At 41.0% G+C, this 27,754-nt stretch overlaps 1 protein-coding gene across 1 annotated transcript; it reads left to right on the top strand.

Moving 5' to 3' along the window:
• Positions 1-1,029: 1,029 nt before the first annotated feature.
• Positions 1,030-27,754, top strand: LOC150083455 (uncharacterized). Its single transcript, XM_090378500.1, has 6 exons — positions 1,030-1,102; positions 12,623-12,675; positions 13,037-13,141; positions 22,265-22,297; positions 25,465-25,509; positions 27,692-27,754. Exons 1-6 carry the CDS (start codon positions 1,048-1,050, stop codon positions 27,752-27,754), a joined length of 354 nt encoding a protein of 117 aa, XP_090234626.1. The 5' UTR covers positions 1,030-1,047.

The raw sequence follows: 27,754 nt of genomic DNA, 5'->3' as shown, positions 1-27,754 counted from the left end.
AAATCTATATACTCAAATGCAATATAAGCTCTGTATAATCAATCTATTATAATAACTATAAAATACATTTATTGCAATATTAGTGCTACTTTCTAAATTTCAGTGCTACTTGAAATATTTTAGGAATCTTTCTAACAAATTTTCACGTGGATGGATTGAATTATTTTACTCTAAACCATGAATTATGACTGTTTTCTAACGCGCCTGAAATGTAACGCACTGTGTACATTGACTAACTTGTTTTCAAGTATTAAGAATAAAGTTTAGTGTCTGTCAAACTGCCTGTTGTCACTTGTGTTACAAAACTGAGTGGGTAAAATCACATGAGGAATTAACCATTGTAATTTTACATATCTCCTCCCAATCGAAAACAGGACTAATGGTGACGTGAACTTTGTTTTTTTCTTTTTATTTGCCTAAAATCTCTGGAGGATGTAATCCTCTGTAATTCTGGAGATCTCTGTTGGATAATTTTGTAGATGTAATGCAGAAAGAATATCTTAAAATTTAAAAAGTATCAAAAACGCTATCACTTTGATCATAAGGCATTCTCTTCAGTTTTTCTTCAACCATGAGGAAAATCAGCTGAGCCAACAGGAAATATAATAATGCAATCCCAGTTAGAAATGTATATCGACTTTAAGAAGAGATTTAAATTTTGCTCGTGTTGAAAAGTTGAACACGTTAATGTTTAGTCAGGATTTGTGTGTCACGAAATTCTGGAGGTTGCAGTGATTTCTCGCGACAGTGCGTATTGCTTTGTCTTTCATGAGGAGGATCTGTTTCACCATGCTCAAAAGCAACCAGGTGTCGACAGAAAACACAATCGGATTTGAGTAATATTTGTTCATATGGAACACGCGCAAGTTTAGGTACGTTTAACAAAAGGGAAGAATGATATAAGAAAAGTCTCTGTTCATAATCTTCGTTTCTTCAGCGTGGTCTTCAACAGTATTCTTCAGCTGCAATTTATGAATTGCTTCAATAATGCTTTATATTGCTTATATATTTCTTTGTTTTCTGACTTCAGCGACTGCTAAATATAACATGACTGAGAAATTTTTAAGAAGTGTTTTGCTTGAAATGTGTGATAATATCTGTAGTAAGTATGAATCAATACTTTGTTCTGCAAATGGTGGTTAATTATTATTTGCGGATTGATTTCATTGTGCCATGATGTAAGATAAAAACTGTCATATTGATACCTTTATCAGTGCCTTTCGTTAATATAAATTGCAATTTAGTACAGTATATCTTTTCCAGATTATTTTCATTGCTTTTCCAATAACTCTTATGATTCAGAGTTTATCATATCTATACAAGTGTATAGCGCTCTTGTTAGGCGGTTCTTGTGACTTTCCACAAATCTTCATTAAGTGCTCTGTGACATACAACTTGGCAATGTTTTTTCTCCCGGAAATTCGGGTTCTTCGTCCATCCAACAGAAAATCGACCACAGAATATATGCAATTTACAGACAATATACACGGAGCAATATGGCCGTTTTGGCTGATGCTCATAAAACCCTACAACAACTACTTTGCAAAATCAGTCTATGTGAGCGGTGTACATTATTCGATTAATTATTATTTTATCGGTCCCCGGCGTCAACCAACTCTATATATCTCTGTGTATATTGTGTGAAAAGAACTGTGTTTTCGTTGCCATTCATGGGAAAAACCCCATTCCCTGAGCCTCAGATGGGCTGACTACATTCTCGATTTGAAGAGGACTGGAGAAATCCCTCCAGTCGTTGACGAGGTTCCAAACCAGACCAATCTAAACGAGTAACAAGTAGTTACACCAGTATATTGTTACTAAGAAGGGGTTAAGCAAATAAAGCGTCATACTGCAGCCACCCAAAAATTAATTTATTTGCTTATTTTGCTAGAAGAAAAACCCGATTTACGGGGATGGGGGCGAGTAAACCTTGCTATCCACTCCAGAGATGGACCAACCCAGCCAGGCAGTGGAGTGAAAATGCCCATAAAAGTTATTTGTTTCATTTAGGGGATTCGAACCCTGGTCTTTTCTACCCCGTGTGTGGTGGTTATTACAGCCACTGAGCGGTTGTGTGAGTAGTCTGTTGATCGAGTGATTACTTAGTCACTGGGAGGCAAGATTTCCAGGAAGCGACCTCACAGCATCCTTCGATGGCCTTCTGTGCAGTGGACGGACACGACACACAGCATGTGACTTGAAACAATTACCACTTAGGACAAGAGAAAAGGAGGTTGTGGAACCGAGTGGGCAGTACAAAATACACTGGGTGCAAAACTTAAGGAACAATACTATTTCTAAAGGCAACAACCAAAAAATCAAACGAACCAACCTGTGGCGATTTGCATAACTGTGGCCATTCAGTAGAAAGCAGGTGCACATGCAAAGATTTGAATCTTGATGAGAGGGCTCACATAAACAGATAAAAGCAGCTGTTCAGCAGTTATGTGCAAATTACCGAATGGTGAGCACGGTTGATACAGACGTTTGATTGGTTTCATAAAGTGCTACAGACAACGAAAATGGCCAGTAGACAACATCTGGATGACTTTACCCGGGGTCAAATAACTGGGAACCTCGAAGAAGATCGAAGTGCGAGGAGTGTGGCTGCAGAGTTCAGTATAACCCATAGCGTCGTCTCACGTGCGTGGTTGGCCTTCAGAACGGTAGGTACAGCTGTTCGAAGGACCAGTGGTAGTCATCCACGAAAAACAACGCTCAATGATGATCGCTATAAACTCCTATAGGCCAAGAGAGACCGACACCAGACAGCAGAAGCCTTGCAAACTAGCTGTATGGGAGCACAGGACGCAGGATATTGGGATTTACTGTGGCCAGGCGACTCCACAAAGGTGGACTGTTTCCCCGACAGCCAGTACCCTGCGTCCCTTTAACACCTGCCCATCGGAGAGACTCCCTTTACAGTGGTGCATCGAACACAAGGACTGGACAGCAGTGTAATGGGGTTGGGTATTCTTTACTGATGAGAGTGGATTCGTCTCAGCAGCGATTCTGGACGTCAGCTAATCTGACAAGAGGTCGGCACACGGTATCACCCCGCAAAAATCACTGAAAGGGATCGATATGGCGGACGTGGTGTTCTCATCTGGGGTAGCGTTATCTTCGATGGATGTACACAACTCCAGATACTGGAAGGCGGTACTGTAACCGGTGCACGCCAGTTTACTGAGATAATCCTTCCCCATGTGCCATTGGCCCCGAGTTCGTGTTTATGAATGATAACGCCACACCCCATCGCACTGCAGCTGTTTTTATGCTTTTTGAAAATGAGGACATTGTTCGTATGGATTGGCCTACCCATTTATGATCTAAATCCCATCGAACATATAGGGAACGGTCTGGGGAGACGCCTAGCGGCACGTCCACACCTACCAGAAAATTTTCACCAGCTTGGGCCTATCAGAGGAATAGACGATGTTACCGCCAAGAACTTATCAACAACATTGTTGTAAGTATGGACAGGTGGTGCAAAGCCTGTATCGACATTAGGGGTGGCCATATCTCCTACTGAGCACCACCTCTTCCCTTTGTTCCATCTTAGGCGGTGATGCACCTGTATCATGGCAGCCAGTGCTATGTTGCCTCTGTACCGTTTTGTTTCCGTTGTTGTGTAGGAGTTGTTTCCTTCATCATTTCTGTTCCTCACGAGGTTCCTTTGGTATGCTTTTCCCATATCTAGGCCACTCCTATGAGAAGCTACATGTGAAAACGTGACTGGTCCTTAAGTAGTAGTGGCATTTGATGCAAGAAAGCAATTGTATGAGCTTATGCAGCATCAGCCAAAAAAAAAAAAAAAAAAAATTACACAACCATTCCCTCCAAATGTCTGTCCAGTTCCTCCTTAAATTTATTTAACCTATCAACTTCCACAACAACAGATGGAAGTTTTTTCCAGAAATTAACCACCCGTTGGCTAAAGGCAAATTTCCACACATCTATTCTTCATCTGTCTTTCCTTAATTTGAATTTATGCCCCCTTAGGTTCGTAATCTGAACAAGTGGAAGGATCCCATCAGAATTCAGCGTGCCCCACCCATTCAAGGCCTTATACACCTCAGTCAGATCACCGCGCAGGTTCCTAGTCTCCAGCCACTGCAATTTTCAGAATTTAAGCCTCTCTTGGTAAGAGGATCCCTTCATTCCCCTCACCAATCTTGTTGCCCTTCTCTGTACACGCTCAAGTAAATCTACATCCTTCCTAAAATGAGGCCTCCAGACCTGTACGCAGTACTCAAGGCGTGGCCTGACCATTGCCCTATACAGAGGGACAATCACCTCCTTTTCCCTGCTAGCAAAATTCCTATATATCATTGACAAAACCCCAATTACCTGCCCTGGCAGCCTGTCTGCTTTGCTCAGAAAACTTCATGTCTGACTGCACAATTACTCCCAGGTCTTTTTCATTTTCTACAACCTTAAGTGTAGCACCACACAGTCGGTACAATTCTCTGGGGTTACTTCTACCCATATGCAGTACTTTGCATTTGTCAAGGTTAAACTTCAGTTGCCACTTCTTAGCCCATCTGCCCAAGTTATCTAGATCCTGTTGCAGTAGCACACTGCCATTACTGTCATTAACAACCCTGCCAACCTTTGTGTCATCTGCAAACTTCGACACTAAGTCTGTTATACCTTCATCAATATCATTGATAAATATACAAAACAACAGTGGACCCAACAACGAACCCTGTGGGACAAATTTTGCACACCAGTGTAGTTAAGAGCAGGGAAGAAAGGAATGTGGAAGATAAAGAAGGGATATATTCCTCCCACACTGACAGAAATATATCCCAGCTTCGTAGAAGAGCAAGTAGACAGGTTTGTGAGAAAGTGCAGGAAAGAAGCATAGTGCATATGCGTGCGGTGAAGAGCAGTACCCGAGAAAGCCTCAGTGAATTAAATCCTACACCAAGAAGAGTCATTGATATCAGCTAGATTTCACTCACAGAATTCTGAGAGTCAGCAGTTAAGTTGGTGAGGTGCCTGTAAGGAAGCTGCACTAAGATAAGACAGCTACGGCAGTTGAAGAAGTCCCAGAAGGGAATTCAATCCCATGATCGGGGTTGTTGTTGGGTTTTAGGCACATTAGCAGCTAAGGCCATATTGCTCCATATATACTGCCTGTAAATTTCATGTGTTCTGTGGTCGATTTTCTTTTTGCTGAACGAAAAACCCGAATTTCCGGGATGAAAAAAAAAAACATGCTACCCTCCCCTGAAACCGAATAACTCGGCCATGTTGTGAAAAAGACCATAAAAATTCACCTCTTCATCGACGAAACTCGAACCCAGGTCTTTTCCACCGGGTGTGGGGGAGGACTGCGATTCTACCAACTGTGCTACACTTGAGTGCATGATGGGAGCGGACGGTCCCTATATCCACAGCAGTGATTATTCATTATGCAAGAGAAAGAAATCCCGAGACCGAATAATGGGATCACTAACTCCCCTTGTCCCACAGAGAGACAAAGGGAGTTGGTGATCTCCTTGTGATCAGAGGTGGTCTGGTCCACGCATCATTGACAATTCATTTGCTCAGTTTAGAGGAAATTACAGTAGTAGCCAGGGTAATACAGTGGTACTCTGCCTGAATGTAGGAATGTGGCCTGGTTGATTCTCTACTTGCAAGTTGGAAGCTGGTATGAAATTTTTTAACTCTTCACCATTCTGAGCTTGAATACCCAAAAGATCATGGTTTCGGCTTTGCCACAGGGAACAGCGGTAGGTAGCACCAGATTCAATGGTCAGCTTCCCCCCTCCTGAAGTAAGTCAAGGGCTGCTTGATAATTCTAATAACTATCACTGTATCTTCACCCAAGCGGCCAGAATAAACTAAATAACACAACAACACACACTACACAAACATAGCACTACACTCATTTCTGGCCATTGTACAGAGTTTTGTATATTATCACAGAGAACCATGGCGGAGATGAACTGACGTTTAGGGGCCGCCTTACATAAGACACAACACACATAACTTCACCTCACATATCTTCACCTAGCCAGAGTTTGGGTCTATGTGCTCGTTTATTCTTCGGTACGACCATCAGGTCAGTGGAGTTTACAATTACAATAAATCAATTAATAAAAATGTTAATCGTATTTAGCAGTCACAGGCTTGAACTCCGATTCACTCAAAGAGCGTGTGCTATTGCACTCGCTCATGACCACTCGGCTACGCCAGGCCCCTATCCATAGTTAGTGCGGTATTCGTAAGTATTCTTTGGCACTCTTGTAAATGGTGCAATTTGTATATCTGATTGAATGACGGTGGGATAGTTTGGTACGCTTACAATGTGCGCAGACAGGTAGCTGATCCGTGTTGGGACATTCTTGTATTAATGGCCATGCTGGGAACAGTGGCCACAGTTGCCTCTCGCTGGTGACAAGTATGCGAATTGTATCCAAATCTCAAACATATATTACATTTAGATACAGGGACATGTTCCCTAAATCGATGGCTTCACCAGCCGATGAAAGCCCTCTCCTGTTTCTGATTGACTGCCATGGCCTGGGAGATAACTCAGTTATCCCCGTGACTGCTGTTCCCCACTTGCTCTTAGTGTTGTACTTGGGAATGAACTCAGTATCAGTATCTTCCTCTGCCATGTGTGATTCAAAGTTCTTAAACTACAGCTTCTCCTTAAGTTCAGTGGTTGTCATACTATTTTCCAAGTCGAAAACAACTATGATAGGACCTCTAGGTTTGGGTCTCTCAGCCTTTAATCCTATTTGGCGATGTCGGGGTTTCTCAGATTTGTAGATGGATCCTCTCTGGTATCTGTTTCAATGATGATCCCTGGCGCCCTTGTCTTCCTAATGCTCGTAATCTTTAATTTTGCATTTGGTCCTTCAAATTGGTAGTGAGGACCTCTTCGGTAGTGAGGACCTTGACAGCGTCAACAGAGGCAGGAACAGCAGGGCCATCTTTCAAGATTCGAGGAAAAGAGCATTGCTTAGCTGAACTTTTTCTCACTTGCTGCTGGAGAATATCCATCTTGGCTGTTAACTTTTCGGTTTCCATGTGGAGGTGAAGTATCATACACTCCATTGTGGACCAAATAGCTATAATGTCGGTCCTGATTGCAGCAGAAATCCTGTTTATCTCTTTAGCCATAAAAAAGCTTTCCAAGATCTCCTGGAGCTTCAGGAGTTGGCCTATGGACGTCCCTTGCATTGGCTCATCATGCTCGTCATCCTTCTCAGAGTCCGACGTGCTTGAAGATCCCCTCGAAGACTTCTCACAAATGTCCCTAAGTGGGGGAGACTCAGCTACGTGAGCTACTGCAAGAAATTCCTCATCATTGGATCTTTTCAATCGGATCCTGATGCTCTTTCTTCGGGTGTCCATTTCTGTGGATTTTGATGTCGCCATTTCTCTAGTATATAAGTAACTTTGACGAAATTAACAAGGAATGGAGCCTATTTTGTATATGAGAATTAAAATTATCAGCCAGAAGTTAAAAAAAAGAAGCTAAGTAGTTCCTTAACTTTATTGATAACAATTACTTAAAACTTTAATGTCTCCTTCCAAGAAGGTCTAATATATGATTTATCACGAGGGCATGGACTTAGATTATAAAACTGGTAAATACTCCAAATACTACGTAGGATATGTGTCACAAAGATGTCACTTTTTTCCGATGCTTAAACAAGTTTTTATTTGTGCTTAACTCCCTACTGCTGCCCGAAGCGTAGTAGGGAGTTAAGTACAAAGTAAACCTTCCCCTTCCAGCACCCAGTTGGGAGCAATCTTGACCTTGTGTTTTACACCAACGCAGAAAGAGCAGCTGCGATGAACTTAGCAATAATTACTTTGCCAATAGAACCATAACAGTGAAGGCTAAACACATCCAAGTATCAAGATCAGTAACCAGACAGTGCCCACAGGGCTCTGTCTAGTTACTGATCTTGGACTCAGAAATGGACACCCGAAGAAAGAGCATCAGGATCCGATTGAAAAGATCCAATGATGAGGAATGTCTTGCAGTAGCTCATGTAGCTGAGTCTACCCCACTTAGGGACATTTGTGAGAAGTCTATATTGGGTACTTTTACATGGAACATGGTGCTGCAGCGGTGGATCTCCCGATCTTTCGGTAACGTCAAAATAATAGCGTACGCAAACGATCTCACCAACTTGGTCAATTGTAACTGTAGGGCTGCTCTTGAAACTACCTGCGCCCCGGTCTAATCATGAAGCACATGCTTCATGATTAGACCGGGGTTCGAGCCCGTGACCACCAAATACGGAGGATGCGGAAAGGTCAGGGAATGACAACCGCATATCCCCGGAACAATATGGCCTTAGTTGCTAATGCTCCTAAAAACCAAATAATAATAACTTGAAACTACCGCAAATTTTGTTGTCCGGGATCTCTCGATTGGACTGTTACCAAAAAGCTTAAAATTAGCTTGTCAGAAACAAAGATGATGATTCTTGGATCAAAGTTGGATATCTCTCGTCCTCGGTTGGTCAAGATCAACAATATTCGTCTCCCCATAGTTAAAGAGAACAAGGTTCTAGGAGTGATAAAGATTCCAGTCTCAATTTTATTTCTCACTCGATAAACTTGTCATCAAAAATACGCAAATTTACTGATGCAATTCTTAGGGTGTCCCGTGTTGAATGGGGTCTCTCTAGAAACACTTTAAGGATCTGTTACAATGCAGTATTCCTCCCTCTGGTCACGTATGCTGCTGGTGCGTGGTTTCACATGGCACTGCTCAAACACTTCAAATCTAAACTTGCCTTCTTGCAGAGAACCTTCTTGCGATGTATAGTTAAGGCATGAGGGACAGTCTCTACACAAGTTCTGCAGGTACTAGCCGGAACATTACCTTTAGACTTGAAGATTACTTATAGAGGATTTCTGTACAGACTGAAAAACCAGATGGAGACCAAATTTCATGGAATAACCATCAACCTTCAAGATGCTACTAAAAGAGAAAGAAGGAGACTGTGGATCGAGTTAGTTAACATCTGGCAATCTCGATGGGATACAGCTCCTGTTAGTGCAACAACGAGAAAATTTATACCAGACGTTTCATTTCTCCTGGATAAACAGGCTCAATTGTGGTTCTGCATGGATATATTTACGTTTTACCTGTTGACAGGACATAGATCGATGAACCAGAGTCTTTTTAGGTTCAATTTATCACAAACAGACCTTTGTTAGTGTGGATCACCAGAAAGTTGGGGTCACATCCTGTTTCGTTGCTCCCTGTATGATGATCTCTGACTTCCTATTCATGCACTTACTAATTTTCAACCAGGACAGGAGTCGACTCTGCTTCAAAACTCGGAATCATATCTGATACTTCAGGCTTTTGCTCAAAGCGTATTTCTGCGAAGGCGTTCAGTGTTGATAGATCTCAACAGGTTACAGCACAATGACCTGTTGTTACATAGCTGGTTAGTGTCTCTTTTGAGACAGTACGTGCTTTAAATGGACTGACCCACCTTCCCATGATGCGGACGAGTACCCGGAATCATCTCTCCAGGTGATTGATGCTTCTGGGTAGCCAAGCGGTCAGAACAGACCAACAGAACACACACATAATACACACAAACCTACACCAACCACATTTCTGGCCCTTTTATAGTGGTACTATTCTTCAGAGAGATACGAGGCGGAGTTGAACTGACGTTCTAGGAGCCACCCTTTACATATACACATGTCTACATGTGATATACTGGAAAACACAAAGAAGGCTTTAAAATAACACGTTGTATGAGGAGCTTTCCTACGAGCAACCGTACACTCCGCTCTATGCATCTTGGCTCCAGGAAGCAGGAGGAACACATGAAGCGAAAGATCCCACCCTGTTTGCAAGATGGTCAGGATCCAGAGTAATACCCCAGAATGCAAGAATCGCACTCTGGAAGAGGTTCCACCTTCAGCACACGTTTGCTTCAGGTAGGAATGACGACCAGATCTTACTTCCATCACCTGTAATGTCTGCTAGAAATGGAGAACAAAGCCATCAATCTGCGAAGACTTGCCAGCAGGTGAAAGTCTGGATGAACGTTCGTGCTCCATTGATCAAAGCAGTAGTAGTAGGCGCAGAAGGTGAGCCGATCAGAGCAGGTGTAGTGAAAGGCCTAAAAGTGGGAGGAAGCACACCGGCAATAAGATCCTCTTTCTGCTCGTGCACGTGATATTGATAAAAGCCGTCATTTCCCATCCAAGAAATTTGAACAGTGGAGTAACAGAAATATTTCAAAGTTAAGAAATATTTGTGCTATTTAATTGAAATGCATAAATTTAATGTATAAACTGGAATATATAAATTTATAGCCTATAAATGTAGAACGAAAATAAATCAACATCATTAAAATGTATAAATATACCTTTTAATAAACATATATTATACATTTACATACACTGTGCTGCCACATTATTAGGTACACCTACCTAGTATCGTGTTGAGCCTCCTTTAGCCTTCAAAACAGCCTGAATTCGTCTAGGCATGGATTGAACAAGATGCTGAAAACGTTGTGCAGACATGAGTGGGTCACGCATTTCCTTGAGATTCGACGGAGGTGAAGGCCTGCAGCGAACAGCCCTTTCCAGCTCACCCCATAGATGTTCAATAGAATTGAGATCCTGGGATTGAGGCGGGCCACTGCAGCAAAGAAAAGTCATTGTCATGTTCCTGGAACCATTCCATAGTGATTCGGGCTTTGTGCACCGGCGCATTATCCTGCTGGAAGTTACCATCTGACTGAGGATAAACTGTCAACATGAACGGATGCACTTGGTCAGCAACGATGTTTAGGTACGATGTGGCATTCAGACGTGAATTTATGGGTATCAATGGACCCAACATGTGCCAAGAAAACATTCCCCACACCATAATACTGCCCCAACCACCTTGCGGACTTGACGGGTCCATCGGTTCATATTGTTTTTGCCAAATTCTGAGCCTTCCATCAACATGATGCACCAGGAACTTTGACTCGTCAGACCAAACAACTGTTTTCCAAACCTCGATAGTCCAGTGATGGTGTTGCTGTGCCCACAGAAGGCGTGCTCTCTTGTTCTTCATTGATAACAAAGGTAGGCGATGTGGCCATCGGCTGTTGTAGCCCATTCGCGAGACAAAGTGCGACTAGTGGTCCCTTGAGGTATTTTGTTCTGCGCACCAAGGTTGTATTGCGACGTGATGTGCGGCATTGGGGCCCATCTGTTTGCTTGCACAATTCTAGCCATCCTCCTGTGACCTCTCTCATCCACAAGCGATTTTCTTCCAAGGAGTGCCGTTGAGAGGATGTTTTCTGTTCGTTACACCATTCTCGGTACACCCTTGAAAATGTGGTGCGTGAAAAGTTCAGGAGAACTGCCATTTCAGAGATGCTTTGTCCAGCACGTCTTGCACCTACCACCATGCCATGTTCGAAGTCCGTTAGATCACTTCTTTTCCCCATCCTTGGTACGGTTTGTACGCTTAACTGATACTAGAACTTAACTGATACTGAGTCTGTAGCAATTATATCGACAAATGTGGCCATGTGACTTGCAATGTTGTGGGACAAACCATTTTTGTACACAGCAGGGGTGTACCTAATAAAGTGGCAGTACAGTGTATATGCAAACATGTTTGATAATATTTTGCTTCACTAGTACACTGATGTGCAAAACTTCAGGACCAGCCAGGTTTGGGAAAAGGATACCAAAAGAACCTCGTGAGGTACAGAAATGATGAAGGAAACAACTCCTACACAACAACGGAAACAAAACGGTACAGAGGGACTTTATTCAAAAATGGCAACATAGCAATGGCTGCCATGATACAGATGCATCACTGCCAAAGATGGAACAAAGGGTAGAGGTGGTCCTCAGTAGGAGATACGGCCATCCCCTAATGTCGATGCAGGATTTGCACCGCCTGTCTATACTCAGAACAATGTTGTTGATAAGTTCTTGCGGTAACATCGTCCATTCCTCTGATAGTGCCATCTTCAGCTGGTGAACATTTTCTAGTGGGTGTGGACGTGCCGCTAGGCGCCTCCCCAGACCTTTCTATATATGTTCGATGGGATTTAGATGGCTGGAACGGGCAGGCCAATCCATACGAACAATGTCCTCATTTTCCAAAAGCATAAAAACAGCTGCAGTTCGATGGGGTGTGGTGTTATCATTCATAAACACGAACTCGGGGCCAATGGCACCTCGGAACAGACGCACATGGGGAAGGATTACTTCAGTACAGTAGCGTTGCACCGGTTATAATACCGCCTTCCAGTATCTGGAGTTGTGAACGTCCATCCAAGATAACGCCACCCCAGACGAGAACACATTGACCGCCATATCGATCCCTTTCAGTGATGTTTGCGGGGTGATACCGTGTGCCAACCTCTAGCCAGATTAGCTGACATCCAGAATCGCTGCTGAGACTGAATCTACTCTCATCAGTAAAGAGTACCTTAAGTAAAGATTTTGTGGTTGTAACCTTTAAAAATAGTGTTAGTCCTTAAGCTTTGCACACCAGTGTAGTTTTAAATTAATTTTTGGAATGTTATATTTTGTACAATTTAGGCATATTTAATTAATTACACAAATAATATACAGGCTGACCAGTTTTGTCCCTTTGCAGATGACACTGCAGTGATGAAGTTGGGACCATGCATCCCTTATGTTCTCGATCCAGTAAGTCAAATTTCATTGCTTTAAAGTAAGTTGTACTAATCGTTTTTGTTTTGTAAAACATGAAATGCTACTAAACTTAAAGATGAAGTTTAACTTAACTAAAAACTAATCGTTTCACGTAGTCTCTTTTAATGATTGATTGAATAAAATTTGTTTAATTGATTTATTTTGGTGTCAAATATTATTAAGTTCACTTAATGTTGTAAGGGATTAATCAGATAAAATATAGTAGATGTGTAGATATACTACATAACTACATCTTTGAATTTTTAACCTCAAATTTTATTTTCTCTCTTTCTTTGTCTTACCTATTTGAATATTACCTAATGCACTTTTAATATCTGTTCTGGTTTCTTTCCAGATAAGAACTATAGCTAATGGATGTGTAAGAAAACATTGTACTGAAGGATGCGATGCAACGCACATTATCAATAAAGTTTGCACAGACACTGAATTTGAAATTACGGTGAGTAAACGTGGAGAATTAATTGTGTAATTTGGTATTTTTATTTAAAATAATAATGATTCTTTATTTAACAGCTCGGATAACCAGAGAAATCTCACGTTAAATGTAATCTAATATTACAATTACGATACCTTTCTTATATTAAATCATATATCACGTATACTCATCAGGCTGATAACCCCCAGATTCATGATATATTAACATGAACTTTAGATACAGTTGGAGTTAAAATATCATAAGCTAATAGCAATCTACACGATCAGATCACCATACATTCGGTGAAAGAGAAATGCTCCACTTTTAAGTTTAGAAATAACCAGGAACATACCTGGCAGTGACAAAAGGAACCTGGTGATATGACTCCATCCTCCCAACACCAGATGGAAAAGAACTGAGTGCGGTATCGGCTAGAAGGGCGGATCATAAATACACAATCTCTCACAATTTCTTGTTTATCCAATTTTATACTTTGCAAATAAATTAATTTGTTTACATTTTTTGTACATGTTTACAAAAGACAGACGTACAGCTATTCCTTTCCTTCTACATTACAGATGCTTCTTACAGTCCTGATATTGCGCCTATTTTTACTTCTACGATTTTTAAAATTTCCTATAATCCCTTTACTTTTGAAAGAATTAATTGGCTCCTTGGCTTAAACTTTAAAGCAACAACGTTTATATTTTAGTATTAGAATTAATAATGGCCGCATGGTGCAAGAAAGCCTATGGCTTATGCTGCACCAGCCAAAAAAAAAAAAAAAAAAATCCGAACAAAACAATGATAAAAAAAAAAAATAAATAAAATAAATAACTAAATAATAATAATTAATAAATAAAAAAAATAAAATAAAAAAAAAATAAAAAGGAAATTAAACCTATCATCCTATGCGCTTCCCTTACCCGAAAGTACTATCCAGATGACCTTTGAATTTCCCCAAACTGTCGGCCTCTACCACCCATGAAGGCAACTTATTCCAGTAATTTATAACTCGCTGGCTAAAATAAAACTTCCTGCAGTCCAATCTAAACATTTCCCCCCGTAACTTGAATTTATGTCCCCTAGTTCTAGAATCATTTATAATCTTGAAAATTTCGTCCTCATTCATTTTACTGATGCCTCTCAGAGCCTTAAACACCTCAATCAAATCTCCTCTAAGGTGTCTAGTTTCCAAACTCTGCAACCCACATATTCGAAGTCTTTCTTCATAAGGACGCCCTTTTGCCGATCTCACCAGGCGAGTTACCCTTCTTTGCACCCTTTCAAGAAGCTCGATGTCTTTCTTTAGGTGCGGTCTCCATACTTGAACACAGTATTCCAAGTGTGGTCTAACATAAGCCTTATATAATGGGATTATCACGTCCCTATCTCTACTTGCAAAAGTTCGATAGATCATCGATAGGACACCATGGGCCTTCCTTGCAACCTGTTTACAATGCTCAGAGAATTTCATGTCTGACCGTATCGTAACACCCAAGTCCCTTTCCTCCAGTACTGGGTTTAGTTGAACTCCACCAAGTGAATAAGTTATTTTGGGATTACTGTTTCCCAGGTGTAATACCTTACACTTTGTTGGATTAAATCATAGCTGCCATTTTTCTGACCATTCCAGAAGTCTATCGACGTCTCTCTGAAGAAGCCCAGCTTGATAGTGATCATTAACTACTCTACCAATTTTAACATCATCTGCAAATTTCGACATCACGCCCTCTATCCTTCCATCGATGTCGTTTATGAAAATTAAAAACAAGAGTGGTCCTAATACTGATCCTTGGGGAACCCCACTTCTTACATCAACCCAATCTGAGGAATAGCCATTTATCACAACCCTCTGCCTCCTGCCCTGAAGCCATCCTTCTATCCATCTAAGGATTTTCCCAGTGATTCCAACCTGTTCCAACTTATAAAGCAGCCGCTCATGTGGGACTGAGTCAAAAGCTTTGCTGAAATCTAAATAAACAATGTCGAAATTATTCCCTAAATCCAGCTCGTGAGTGACCCTTTCGAAATAGTGAACAAGATTTGTTAAACATGATTTTCCCTTTACAAAACCATGCTGAGTATCCTTGAGAATTTCAATTCGATCGAAATAATCCTGAATTCCATCTTTGATCATTGCTTCCATGATTTTCCCTACCACTGAAGTCAGACTGACAGTGTCAGGTCGATAATTTCCCACTTTACCTTTAGAGTATGGGAGATACATTTGCACTTTTCCAATCCAAGGGAATCTCCCCAGAGTCTAGTGATGCTCGCATAATTAGCCTCAATGGTTCGATGCACTCACTTGTCGCCTCCCTTAAGATTATAGGGTATATTCCATCAACTCCAGGAGCCTTACTGGCCTGCAGGCTCGAAAATTTTTTCATTAAATAATCTTGCGAAATTTGAATATCATTAATTACATATTTTTCAACTTCGCTCCCACAATTTCCCATTGCCACAAAAGGCTTTTCATTTGTAAATATCGATGCAAAATAACTGTTGAGTTCATCTGCAACGCACCTGTTGTATTTAATAATATCCCCTTTCCCTTACGTAAAGGTCCGATCTTGTTTGTCCTGCTCTTCTTGGCATTTATATATGTGAAGGGTGTGTTCTGAGGTCGATTTTCTGTTTGCTGCACGAAAAACCCGAGTTTCCGGGAGAAAAAACCACACTACCCTCGCCTGATACCGACTAAATCAGCCACTGCGTTGTGAAAAAGACCCATCACAATTCTTCACTTTATTGAAGGGATTCGAACTCAGGTTTTTTCCACTCGGTGTTGGAAGGACGGCTATCCTAGTCACTAAAGAACAAAGCTCTATGATTAATATATAAGGTAGTATATGTCCCAATAATGTGCTACGGAGTCTCCATCTGGTGTGACAAGGCAATCCTGGAAAGGAACAGGCACAAGCTTGAATCCATTCAAAGATTTATGTTACTATCATTTACCAGGGCGTGCTGTATTGTCAGCACCCCTGCATTACAAGTCATTGCAAGGTGCCTACCTCTTTATCCAGAAGTTGTCAAGAGGGGTCTCTTCCAGCACCTGAAGAAGGGAATCGCAACTCAACTGTTCAATCTGCAAATTACCCTAAACGGGAAAAAATAAAAATTACAGACTACCTACAGATCCTCTGGGAAGAAACATGGAATAAGACGCTGAAAGAAGCAATCACCAAAAAGTTGATTCCCTCATTAAGTCGCAGTTTCCCAAAGCCTCCTCCTGGTACTCGCCTGGATTGCAAGTTACCTTCCTGCTTACAGACCATGGACCGTTTCAGCAAAAACTGGCAATCATGAGAATTGAAGAAAACCCATATTGCCACTGTGGTGAAAAGGATTACTGAAAACACCTTATGTATGAGTGTCCCGCATACGACAACGCCAGACTTCACTTCCTCACAGAGATACAAGGAAACCCCGTCAATGAGGAGTTTACTACAGGAAGAGGTCACAAACCTAGCCTTAACACGCTACGCCCAGGCTGTATTCGGTTCTAGAAGAGCTAGATGCAGAACTCAGGACAGAACAGAACAGCCCTCCACCCCTGCGAACCCTGATTGGGGTAGAATAATGCAATCACCGTGGGTAGAGGATTTCAAAGCAAAGTTGCCCTGCTAACCATATAAGGGTCAAATTCATGCTGCCACTCCTCAGAGTGCGGGACACTCAGAGAGCCCAAGGCCAATGGCGCTCACACAGGAGTGCCTCCTCCTATAACTTTCAACCACTTTCTCCATTCCCTACCTTCTAATTTTGAGTGGACTGCTTTCTCTATTGGTCTACTCCAACTATTGTTCCCCACATTCTGACCTCTTCTTCTTCTTAATCCCCGTATGCTATCTTCAACAAAAACTTTTTATGGCCTCTGTCAGGAAACTCAGGAGACCCTGGCAGAGGACAGCTAGAGTATGATGGGCAGCATGGTTCACCTCAGAGTGATTGTGGCCGGCAACGTAGGTTCCCACTAAGGATGCCTACGGCCAAGCAGCAGGAGACATAACAACAGAACAAACCACATACAATACTACATAAACCAGATATCAGACTCTTTTCTGGCTACTGCAGTATTTCTGTATTCCATCACAGTGCATATATGGTACAGACGTGGAAAACCCATCTGTAGTGCCTGACCCAAAATAGTATGCTTCTGTCCTACCAACTATGCTATCCAAAAGGAAATATCATCGGGAAAAGTTATTGATATCCATACATGATTTTCAAATTAATTACAGTGATTATTATTGGTATTATATTGATCGCTTACACCGATGAGCCAAAACATTATGACCAGCGAGTTCTTATGCAAATCGAAGAAACTGCAGGTGAAGTACGGCACGAACGCGGGCCGGGACACGGTATAAAAAACACCTGATATTGAGTTCCGTTAATCAGTGTTACTCTTGTTCTTCAGGTGGGAAAGGCAGCAGACTTAAAGCGTGCCATTTCGGGCAGCAGAGCATATCCGAAACGGCACGGCTGGTGGGTTACTCATGGTCAGCCGTGGTACCTACCGAAAATGGTCCAAGGAGGGAAAACTCACGAACTGCCGGCGAGGTGTTGGACTACCACGGCTCATAAATGCTCGCGGTGAGCGAAGGCTCTTCCTGATGGTACGTAACAACAGAAGGGCGACTAGGGCGCAGCTCGCCGGTAATTGGAATGCTGGCGAAGGGAGTAACGTGTCGCAACAACCTGCAGTACATCGAACCCTGCTAAAAATGGGGATGTGTAACTGCAGGCCGCTCCGATTGCCCATGCTAACCACAGCTCACCGGCGACAGCGCCTACAACAGGCACGCGAGCATCGAAACTGGACCTTGACTGATTGGAAGAAGGTCGTCTGGTCTGATGAATCACGTTTCCTGTTGCACCAGGTGGACATCCGGGTACCTGTGCGTCGTTTACATGGGGAAGTGATGGTGCCTGGATACACCGTGGGATGAACACAAGCCGGTGGCAGTGGTGTCATCCTTTGGGCGATGTTCTGCTGGGATACCCTGGGTTCAGTCAACCATATGTTGGGCACTCTGACGTCTATCACCTACCTAAACATAAACATCATGTATATATTTCTTTTTCTCCCTTCAGACTGATTGGGTGTCTGTCTGGGGGGTTGTCCCCCCAGATTGATTACTGACTCTCTCAGGGTAGGACAATTTTTGTTGTTGTTTTGTGTTGTGTTTAATGGATTCACATGTATCTTTATATTCTTAAGTATCAGGAAGATAATACTGATATGATTCGCACTCTTGCGGGTATGTATGGTTTTTGTTTTTTTTTTTTTTTTTTTCCACAGGCGTCGGGCAGATTTTGCTGATGTGGGATATCGAACTTGTGGGTTTGTTAAACACTTTTTTTTCTGACTCCTTAGGTGTGGGTGGCCTGGGAGCAGTATTGTCGCCATCCATCAGTCTTGCACTATTAGTGATGGGTGCGGACCTGGTTTCGATCGACCCGGTTGGGCTTTGCATGCCGGGAAGGGGTGCCAGGTAGTGGATGCGCTGGTGGCTAACTGGCTTGCCAAAAACACGAACATTACAGTACACTACACTTATGTGACACATTTACGCTGCAGGCCTATATGTGGAAGATCCACTTTGAATAAACAAGATACAAGGTGGAGACAGGCATTAGCCTGCGTGCCGCCGAAGACAAGTTCACATACGATACGATACTTCAACATCATTTCTGACCAGGTACACCCTTTCATAGCACAATGACTAGGTAGAGGGTGCCATTTGAGAATAGGTGAGAAAAGGTTGCTGAAGGCAAGAATAATAGGACCGTGAAATTGGATTACAAAGCGTTTCTTTTGATCTAAGCCACCGTTAGGAAGTAAACAGGAAATTGGTGGACGCCCAGTGTTCGCATCAAAAGAAAACGGCGTCATGGTGGCGGATATTTCGAAAAGTTGGCCATATTTAGCAGAGAAAGTGTGAACACGAAAATGAGTGTTTTGGAGGTGACCGACAAACATGAAAAAGTCACACTGCAGTGTGAAAAAAAAAAAATTCTAAACAAGGGTTGGTTTGTGCGGTAGGGAGACGGTTATTTTAGCAAAACGAAGGAACGAAAAATTATATAGTATGGGGATTGGTTACGAGTCCTTCGATGAGGCGTTCCAAACTTGAGGGAAAGAGTAAAGTTCGGGGGATAATTAAAGAAGTGTGCACTCTGTTGAAAAAGTGTTTCTGTGCGGTGTAAGGGAAGAAAATCATGCGGTGTGGGTTGAAATGAAGTAGCTTTTTTGGTGGTTTGGAGTTCACATTTCGTGGTAGTAAGATGAAGAAGAAAAAGGGAAAAAAAACGTGAGGGAAAGAAAGCCCTATCCAGCATCGGAGGCCAGTGATAGGCAGTGAAGGCGGTGGTTAAGTTTAAGGCTAATGTAAACGTGCAAGAAAGAAACCCTGGTCCGGCATCGGAAGGCAGTGATAATGGCCAGATGTGCAGGACATGTCTGTAGCGTTCAAAGTCAAATTAAGAATTATTCAATCCCCCCCCTCCCCACAGGTTCATGCAGAAAGGACAGACAAATTCTGCTCAGGGTTCTACTATAGGAAAGGGCTTGCGATCCCATTATTAGGGCAATCCAAGGATGTAGGAGAATCCTACTCCCCTAACCATTTATTTCACTTTTCTATCGCCTTATTTTTGCGTGAACTTAAATGTAAATATAACTAATTGGCGTTTTAACATATGTATACCATGTCCAAACACACAGTGGTCGCCACCTTCTAATTGTCACTAGAAGGGCCATACTTTACACATAATATCATTTTATTTTTGAACTACACGTGGTTCTCATTTTGGGGTGATTCGTCTGCTTGGATATGGTAAATATGCCTTATTCTTATTCTAATTTCTAAACTAACATTCAACGTTCTCTGTCGAGTCAACGATGATCAATGAGCACTATGTAGTATTTCATAATAACTTTCTTAAAATATATGTTAGTTTATATAATTCAAAATTATAATTTAATTTAGTATTCAAAATTATAACACCTCCAAATTCTCTTATATTATTGGTTATCCAACCTCAAAATTGACTTCACCATAGGGCATAATGATCATCACAGAAACCCAGGACCACTTATCGCTGTTTTACTTTCAATTTTGGTGGTTGACCCCAAACGAAGTCATCCGAATTGTGGGTATACAACGATAAGTTATGTATATGTTTTCCTTTTGTATATATACTATGCGTTTTCCATAGATCTCTTCCACTACCACCGCTACTAGGCGAGGCATGGACTCGCCCTCTGACGTTACAGGTTATACTGTACCATGTCGAGAGGAATGCATTAGAAACATTTGCGGTGGCTCGTTGTGGAGGATCCAAATGCCAGACTTTACATACCCACCAATCTCAAAAATGTTCTATGGATTCATGTTCAGCGAATTAAGCGACCAAAGTAGCACCTGGAAGTCACTTTTGTGACTTATAGGTGCTACTTTGGATGCAATGTGACATAATGCGGCGTTATACTGCTCGAAAACAACTGTATCATTCGGAATGATAGTCACCAGGAAGGCGTGTATCTGATCAGCCAGAACAGATTTAAAAAATTGCCATATTATGACCATACATAAATTGCGTGTGATCTCTGTTCAATATTCCTATTTTGCTGGACAAAAAACGGAGATCTCGGGGGACTTTACTATTCACGGTTGAGGACTAACTCGACTATGGAGTGAAAAAAGCCCATAAAAGTTCATCTGGACTATCGGATATCGGAGTGATTCCTCAGGAAAGGCAACGTTTTTCCAGTCTTTAAAAATCCAATGACTCCATTAAGATGCGATCTTTAGGTATCGTTGGCGATCGTGTCGGCAAGCATGGGTATCTTGACTGGGCGTCTAATCCGGAGGCGGAAGAGGAATTCCAAGGCCACGAGCTAATGAATCCTCTCCCATACGGAAGAGGATTCATTAGCTCCTGGCCTTGGAAACACAACTTCTCGTCTCTGGTTAAAGTCCATGGTCAAAAACGTATCAATTTGCCTCTGATCAATTTGCCTGATTTGCTGGACGAAAATCTCGAGTATCAGAAAGAAAAAAACTTCGATATAGACGCCTGTGACCAGCTAACTCTTAAAAGTTCCTCTCGTCATTTACAGGATGAACCCCGGTCATTTCAAACCCGGTGGGGGGGATAGCGATTATAACTACTGTGTTTACCACTCAGAGAGTTCATGGTTGGCCTTGCCACCATTTTCAGTCTTGGAAGGCACAAGGAGGGACAATATAATTTCACCACGATTATCGATGAGGTTTGAGCACCCCAACAGAGCGGCGACTGCCGCTCTTTTGGTCTTAGGCGAGGGCAGCATTTTTTTCTCTCCTAGAAAGTGAGAAAAACACTACAAAAACAAGGAACACCGCCTTGTAGAAGATTTTTAGCACTCAGGAATAACTGTGTGGATTGGAGCGGATCCTCGTCTCGCGGGATTATCGGAGCTCACAGATTCAATGGCACTGTTACTGGGAGAGTTATTTCGAAATGTTAAGAAATTATGTAGAATCCAATAACAGAAAAATGTTCCATATATGATGATGCTTTTCAACAGGAGGATGCATCTCCATATTTCCATTCTGCTGTCTGTAAATCTGGACAGGAAATTTCATGAACAATGGATGCCTCTGGAGGAAGTACTCTTAAATTCCCACCAATGCTCTCTCCAGACTTGTGTACCTTAGATTATTTTACATGGAGATACTTGAAAGATGCGATGTACGCTCAAACACCAAACCTCCAGACGATCTATGGATGTCAGCAATATGTGGATGTCATCTGTCGATGCGGATACAGCAGAAAACCAGCAGAATTTCAACGGACTTTTGGACTGTTGTATGCAGGAATTTTACAGAAAGATGCAGTTTATGCAAGGCACCAATTTGAAAATCTTAAATATATATATATTTTTTAAATGGAAGTCAAACACCTAATTCGATTGTCAAATATAAAAAGTAATTAAGTATATTATCAGACTCACAAATTATAGATTGTTGAAATGCCTTTATATAATTGTGACTCCCCTGTATTTATTAAAATTTGGAAAATTCATAATACTCATTAAATATAAATTAAATTATGATTAAACTCTATTCAACGATTACTTTTTTTCAGTTTAAGAATTGCTTCATATATTCGGAGAAATGGGTGAGTTTCTTTATCATTATTCAATAATTAAGATTTTAATTAAAATATTGTATCCCAATATTAGCATCTTTAATACTATAGATAAAATTACTCTTTGTTTCAGATTTGCTTTGATAATGAATGTCCTTCTAGCCTCTGAAAACTCGCAGCTCTTTTACTTCAAAATAAACATTTCCGGTGTTCTATTGTCGATTTGTCAGATTTGATGAAAGAAAACCAGAGTTTTGGGAGGAAAAAATTATGCTACCCTCGACTGAGACTGACTAACTCATCCCCGCTTTGAAAAGGCCCATAATAATTCTTCACATCATTGACGGTCTTCGAATTCAAGTAATTTTCATTTGGTGTGGGAAGGACGTCGATTCTACCCACTATGCTACCCGCGAGGGCAAAATCGCAGAACCCTCTAAAGGAAATTCATCCACTGGTTATAAAAATACCAAAATTCGATCTATATGACACATCCATGTGTACAATATACTTAAATTTTAATAAATTATTGAATGATCAATTCAAGTGTCTTACAATATATATATATATATACACTGAATGCTCACTAAATTAAGACTACCCCTATGAAAACTGAATGCGACTGGTTGACCACGTGAGGTACGAAAGTGACGAGTTAGTCGATGTACGTAGCATAGATGAGGTGTCAGTGGTTCAGCAGGTAGTAATATGCCGAGCGTGATGGATAAAAGGAAGGATACATCGGACTTTGATAAAGGACAGATTGTGAGAGCTCGACGAGCTGGTGCCTCGATTTCCCAAACGGCTGAAGTGGTGGGGTGTTCCAGAGCCGCCGTAATTAAAGTGTACCAGAACTGGCGTCAAAATGGTCAAACAACGACCCGACGGCAAAACTGTAAAGGTCAACGAAAGGTTGATGTTAGAACTGAGCTCCGGGTCCGACGACTAGTACAGGCAAACAGGCGCAGCACTGTTGAAGGGTTGGCTACCCAATACAACATGGGCCGACCTGGAACAATATCTGGCATGATCATGCGTCGCACACTCGCACGTATGGGCTATACCAGCAGACGACCCCTACGGCATCCTCTCCTAACCAAGATTCATCGGCGTAAAAGACTCGCCTGGTGCAAAGTACATGCAAGTTGGACGTTAGAAGACTGGAAGAAGGTGTGCTGGTCGGATGAGTCACGTTATTTACTCCACACCATGGATGGTCGTGTACGGATTTGGCGTCAAGAAGATGAGGCTCTTGATCCATCATGCATGGTATCAAAAGTGTTGTCCGGTGGAAGCAGTTGCATGGTGTTGGGGCATGTTTCACTGGCAGAAACTTGGACCCCTGGTGCATGTGGAACAACGTATCAGTGGTCTCTGCTATCGTCAACTGCTTGCTGACTGTGTATATCCTGCTATGTTACACTTTTTCCAGAATGCCGATGGTGTCTTCCAAGATGACAATGCGCCGAGCCATCGGGCACTTGTGCAAGAATGGTTTGAGAAACACAGTTCTGACTTCCAGCATATCGATTGGCCTCCGAACTTCCTCGATATGAATCCCATACAGCACTTGTGGGACACTATGGAAAGGCATATCAGGCGTCTGGATACACCAATCACCTCCATACCTGCATTGCTAGCCGCATTACACACAGCTTGGTTGGCCATACCCCCGAACGCTTCCGACATCTTGTTGAATCAATGCCACGTTGGATAGCTACTGTACTGTGGGCAAAAGTAGGACCTACGAAGTATTAGGTAGGTGGTCATAATTCAGTGATCACTGTATATGTATATATATACTGAACGATCACTGGGTGTTTCAAAATTATGTATACACACTTTAAAAAATTATATTCAATGAACAAATGTAAATTTTTCTGGGACTTTGAAGACAAAAAACATAATTTATTTTTACAACAATAACGCTTTACTTTAATTGTTCAAAATGCCCTCTGTCAGCATTAATTCATGATCAAATCATGCTACATCTACAGTGGCGAACAAAAAAACTGCATCCCTTGTGAATTTTGCAAATAGTGTGTTTTGGGCTGCATTGTGAGTTGCAGAAATGTTCGAAATGCATTTATGAGATAGGATATATATCTCTCTGAATGAAATCCAATAAAAAACTCCACCTGATATACCTAATTGCCATAAATATCTTCCCAAAGTGTAAAATGCGTAATTAATGGAATTATGAGAAATCATCCAAATGGCAATCATCACAACCAAACACATTTTATTGCATTTACCTATGCCTCCGATTTTCGTCTTCTGACATGTCGCTTCTCATCCTAGCCATGCAAGTCGAATTTAGATTTGTCAGAAAAGATGACGGTGTCCATTGCTCTTTTGTCCATGAAAAATGCATTTTAGTCCGCGTTTTAGCGCATCTGCTTAAGTTTTCTAATCCTTGTTGCAGTAATGTGCCTTGAATCACATCATTTACCACCCTGGCAACTAACTTAGGTATAAGCTTGATATGTCTTCACTAATATCGCTATAAATATTCAAAAAATGATGGTCCCAACAATGAACCATGAAACATTCCACTAATAACATTAGTCCACGAAGAGCAATGGCTTTGATAACCACTTTCTTTCCTCTCCCGCTCAATCATTCCTTTATCCACAGTAATTTCTTGCCAATGCCACATCGCTGCAATGTTTCATATGGAACATACTCGATATCAATGGTTCCACAGTTGATCTTGCTTACGATGCTGACAAACTGAATGAATATTTTGCAACTACATTCACGCATGAGGAATTCTTTAGAGAAGTGCATTGCGAGAAGTTTATCAAATTCCAACAGGGAGCTAAATGATTTTTTGTAATAACTGAAATGAAGGTGGAAGAGAAATTGTTAAACATAAGAGTGGCACCTGTGATGGATGCGATCTGCCCAATTATATTAAGGGAGGTTGCAAAGGAAATAAGCAAACACTCGGCCATGAAAACAAGCCTTTTTAGTTATTCTTTTAGGTTAATATGGATCTTTACTGAATAAGAAAACACTCCAGTAAATATCTTAACAGAGAGGGAGAATCTTATAATTCATGAGGTTCTTCAAACTCCTCAAATGTTACAGGTTTTTATAAATACATATGGCAGACCTTCTAGGTACTCAAAATGTAATTAACTCCATTACATGTTATGTCAACTACATTTATAAATATTGTCTTTTTCTTGCAGTTGGAATATGCTGTCACTAATAGGGAAGATTTAGAAAAGGGTGTGGTAAGTTGGTTTAATTCTGTTTTTGATTATTGTGTGTATTATGTGTGTGTTCAGTTTATTATGTGTTGTTTAGGTTTAAATGATTTCAATAAATAAGACGTACGGACATCTTACACACGTCTCTTGTTATTAACTAGTGATGTACTGAAAGGAATGCTGTTTTTTCTAAGATATGAATTGTTTTAATTGCTGTATTCGCCAAGACGTGTGCTCCGATGTAAGGTGACGGTTGTTCTTACTTTTACAGTTTTTCCTATTTATGAAAGCTTTTTAGGAAACGGAGAAATGTCTCATAATTTTCGTGAACTCATTTAGAATCAAGATAATAAAATATGTGATCGTTATTGGTGGAATAAAAACAAAGTGATAAACAATTAATGTTTATGTGTAAGTGGTTTTGCTAACCACTTTGCTGTTAGAAAGCTTTCACCAGTAAAACGGTTTCTTGGTATCCGTTCATGCCACAAGGAGGCTGGTCTCAGTTTCTCGCACTGTGTTAATCAAAGACAGATCCATCAAAAGTAAGACTAAGACCCGCATTTAACGGAGGCAGTGTAAAACTTAAAATATCAGCAATTCTGTGCTGTTGTGGACAAACCAAGGGTACCAGCAACAAAGAAAAAAAGAAACTAACACCTGTCAAAAACGAATTTAGACAAATGTTAATCCTGCATCTACGAGGGAATTTAATGCAGTTAGCAATCAACTTGATGATAATCCTTCCGCGAAGAAGAGGGACGGTTACAGAGAGAGAAGAGAAAGAAAGCTAGAGAGAGAAGAGAAAGAAAATACTGTGACACCATTCGCACAATCTGGCTGCACCAGCAAATAGTAAATCCCGCCTCATAAATAGATATCAGACCAGCAGTCCCTCTCCGGAGAAAATTAAAAAGCTAAAATAAAATTGGTCAGAACAAAATGCCAAAATTAACTAATTAAACAATATTAGCAAAAGTATGCATTGGTCCAGTATAGGCATAAGATCAGTGGCCAAGATAAAGTAAGGTTCCAAATTTAGGTAAAAGTCCCAATTGAGATATAGAATCAATAACAAGAACATAAAGTTTTAAGTCGAACAAAAGTTCTAAATTTTATATGAACAAAAATATTAACAAGACGTTTATAGTTTTTACAGCTCAGGTGTTTCCTCCACAGATGTTAAGACACTACTAGGAAGCACAGTAAAGAAGAGAGAAGATGGGTTTACCCTTGCAATGCAGACTGTGCAAACTTCTGAAACTGTTTGAAATTTTCTTTGTTGACTGAGGAATTATGTTCTTGTCTAGGAACCAAAATTACAGTGGTGGAAGTTAGCAGTAACCTTTGATTATCATTTATGAAATAAAATATCACTTGTGTGCCCAATCTTCTCCAGTAACCACGAAAAAAAAAAACAGCGAAGAGAAGGGAAAAATGTTAAATTTAGCGAGTTTATTTTTCAAAGATCCATGACTAAATAAACATATAATTTGCGAATAACCCTGGAGTAAACCGTAGAGAAATTTACGTCTGAAATGAATAATTTGGTTGTGACTCCTTTTGGACGTTCATTCCACCTGGATTTCCACATTTCCATAAGAAGATGAAGACATCTTCATTTTTCGTCTTTGGAAGTAGCAGAAATATTCACGCCAATTCTATTAAAATCTATCGGAAGAATTTTTTCATCCTCTTAATCCTCTAAAACTTAATCCTCTAAAAACGAGAAATAAACCCAGGTGTGCACAAACTGAAGGGCTGGAGTACATATTATTATACAAGCTATAGTGAAATCGAGAAGGAAACATCTCTGCAGGGATGCCGGTGTGCTTTAAAAGTTCATGGGCACGAAGTGAAAGGGATACAGTTTATTGGATTGCATAAGGCATCAGCAACTTTCCATATTGCGCCATATATGTCTGTAAATTTCGTATGTTCTGTGGTCGATTTGCTGTTTTCTGGACTAAAAATCAGAGTTTCCGAGATCAAAAACCATGCTACCCTCGCCCGAGACAGGCTAACGCATCCGCGTTGTGAAGATGAGGGATTCGAAATCAGGTCTTTTCCACCCGGTGTGGGGAGAACGGTAATTATACCAACTATGATATTCACGAGGTCCAAAACTGACAGATTTCGAAGCCTCTCACATTCTGAGGACCAAAACAACTATTTCTATAATATAATATATATTTTTGAAATTTAGTTTGTTTATGTTCGACCTAGAATAGACCTCAGATTTGATTTCAACACTAATTTTACATATTAA

The sequence above is a fragment of the Mastigoproctus giganteus genome, chromosome 7 (assembly GCF_048544385.1).
Source record: "Mastigoproctus giganteus isolate SK-2022 chromosome 7, ASM4854438v1, whole genome shotgun sequence".
NCBI classification, from domain to species: Eukaryota; Metazoa; Arthropoda; class Arachnida; order Uropygi; family Thelyphonidae; genus Mastigoproctus; species Mastigoproctus giganteus.
The sequence above is the reverse complement of the archived record's forward strand: the minus strand, read 5'-3'. Positions and strand labels throughout refer to the sequence as shown.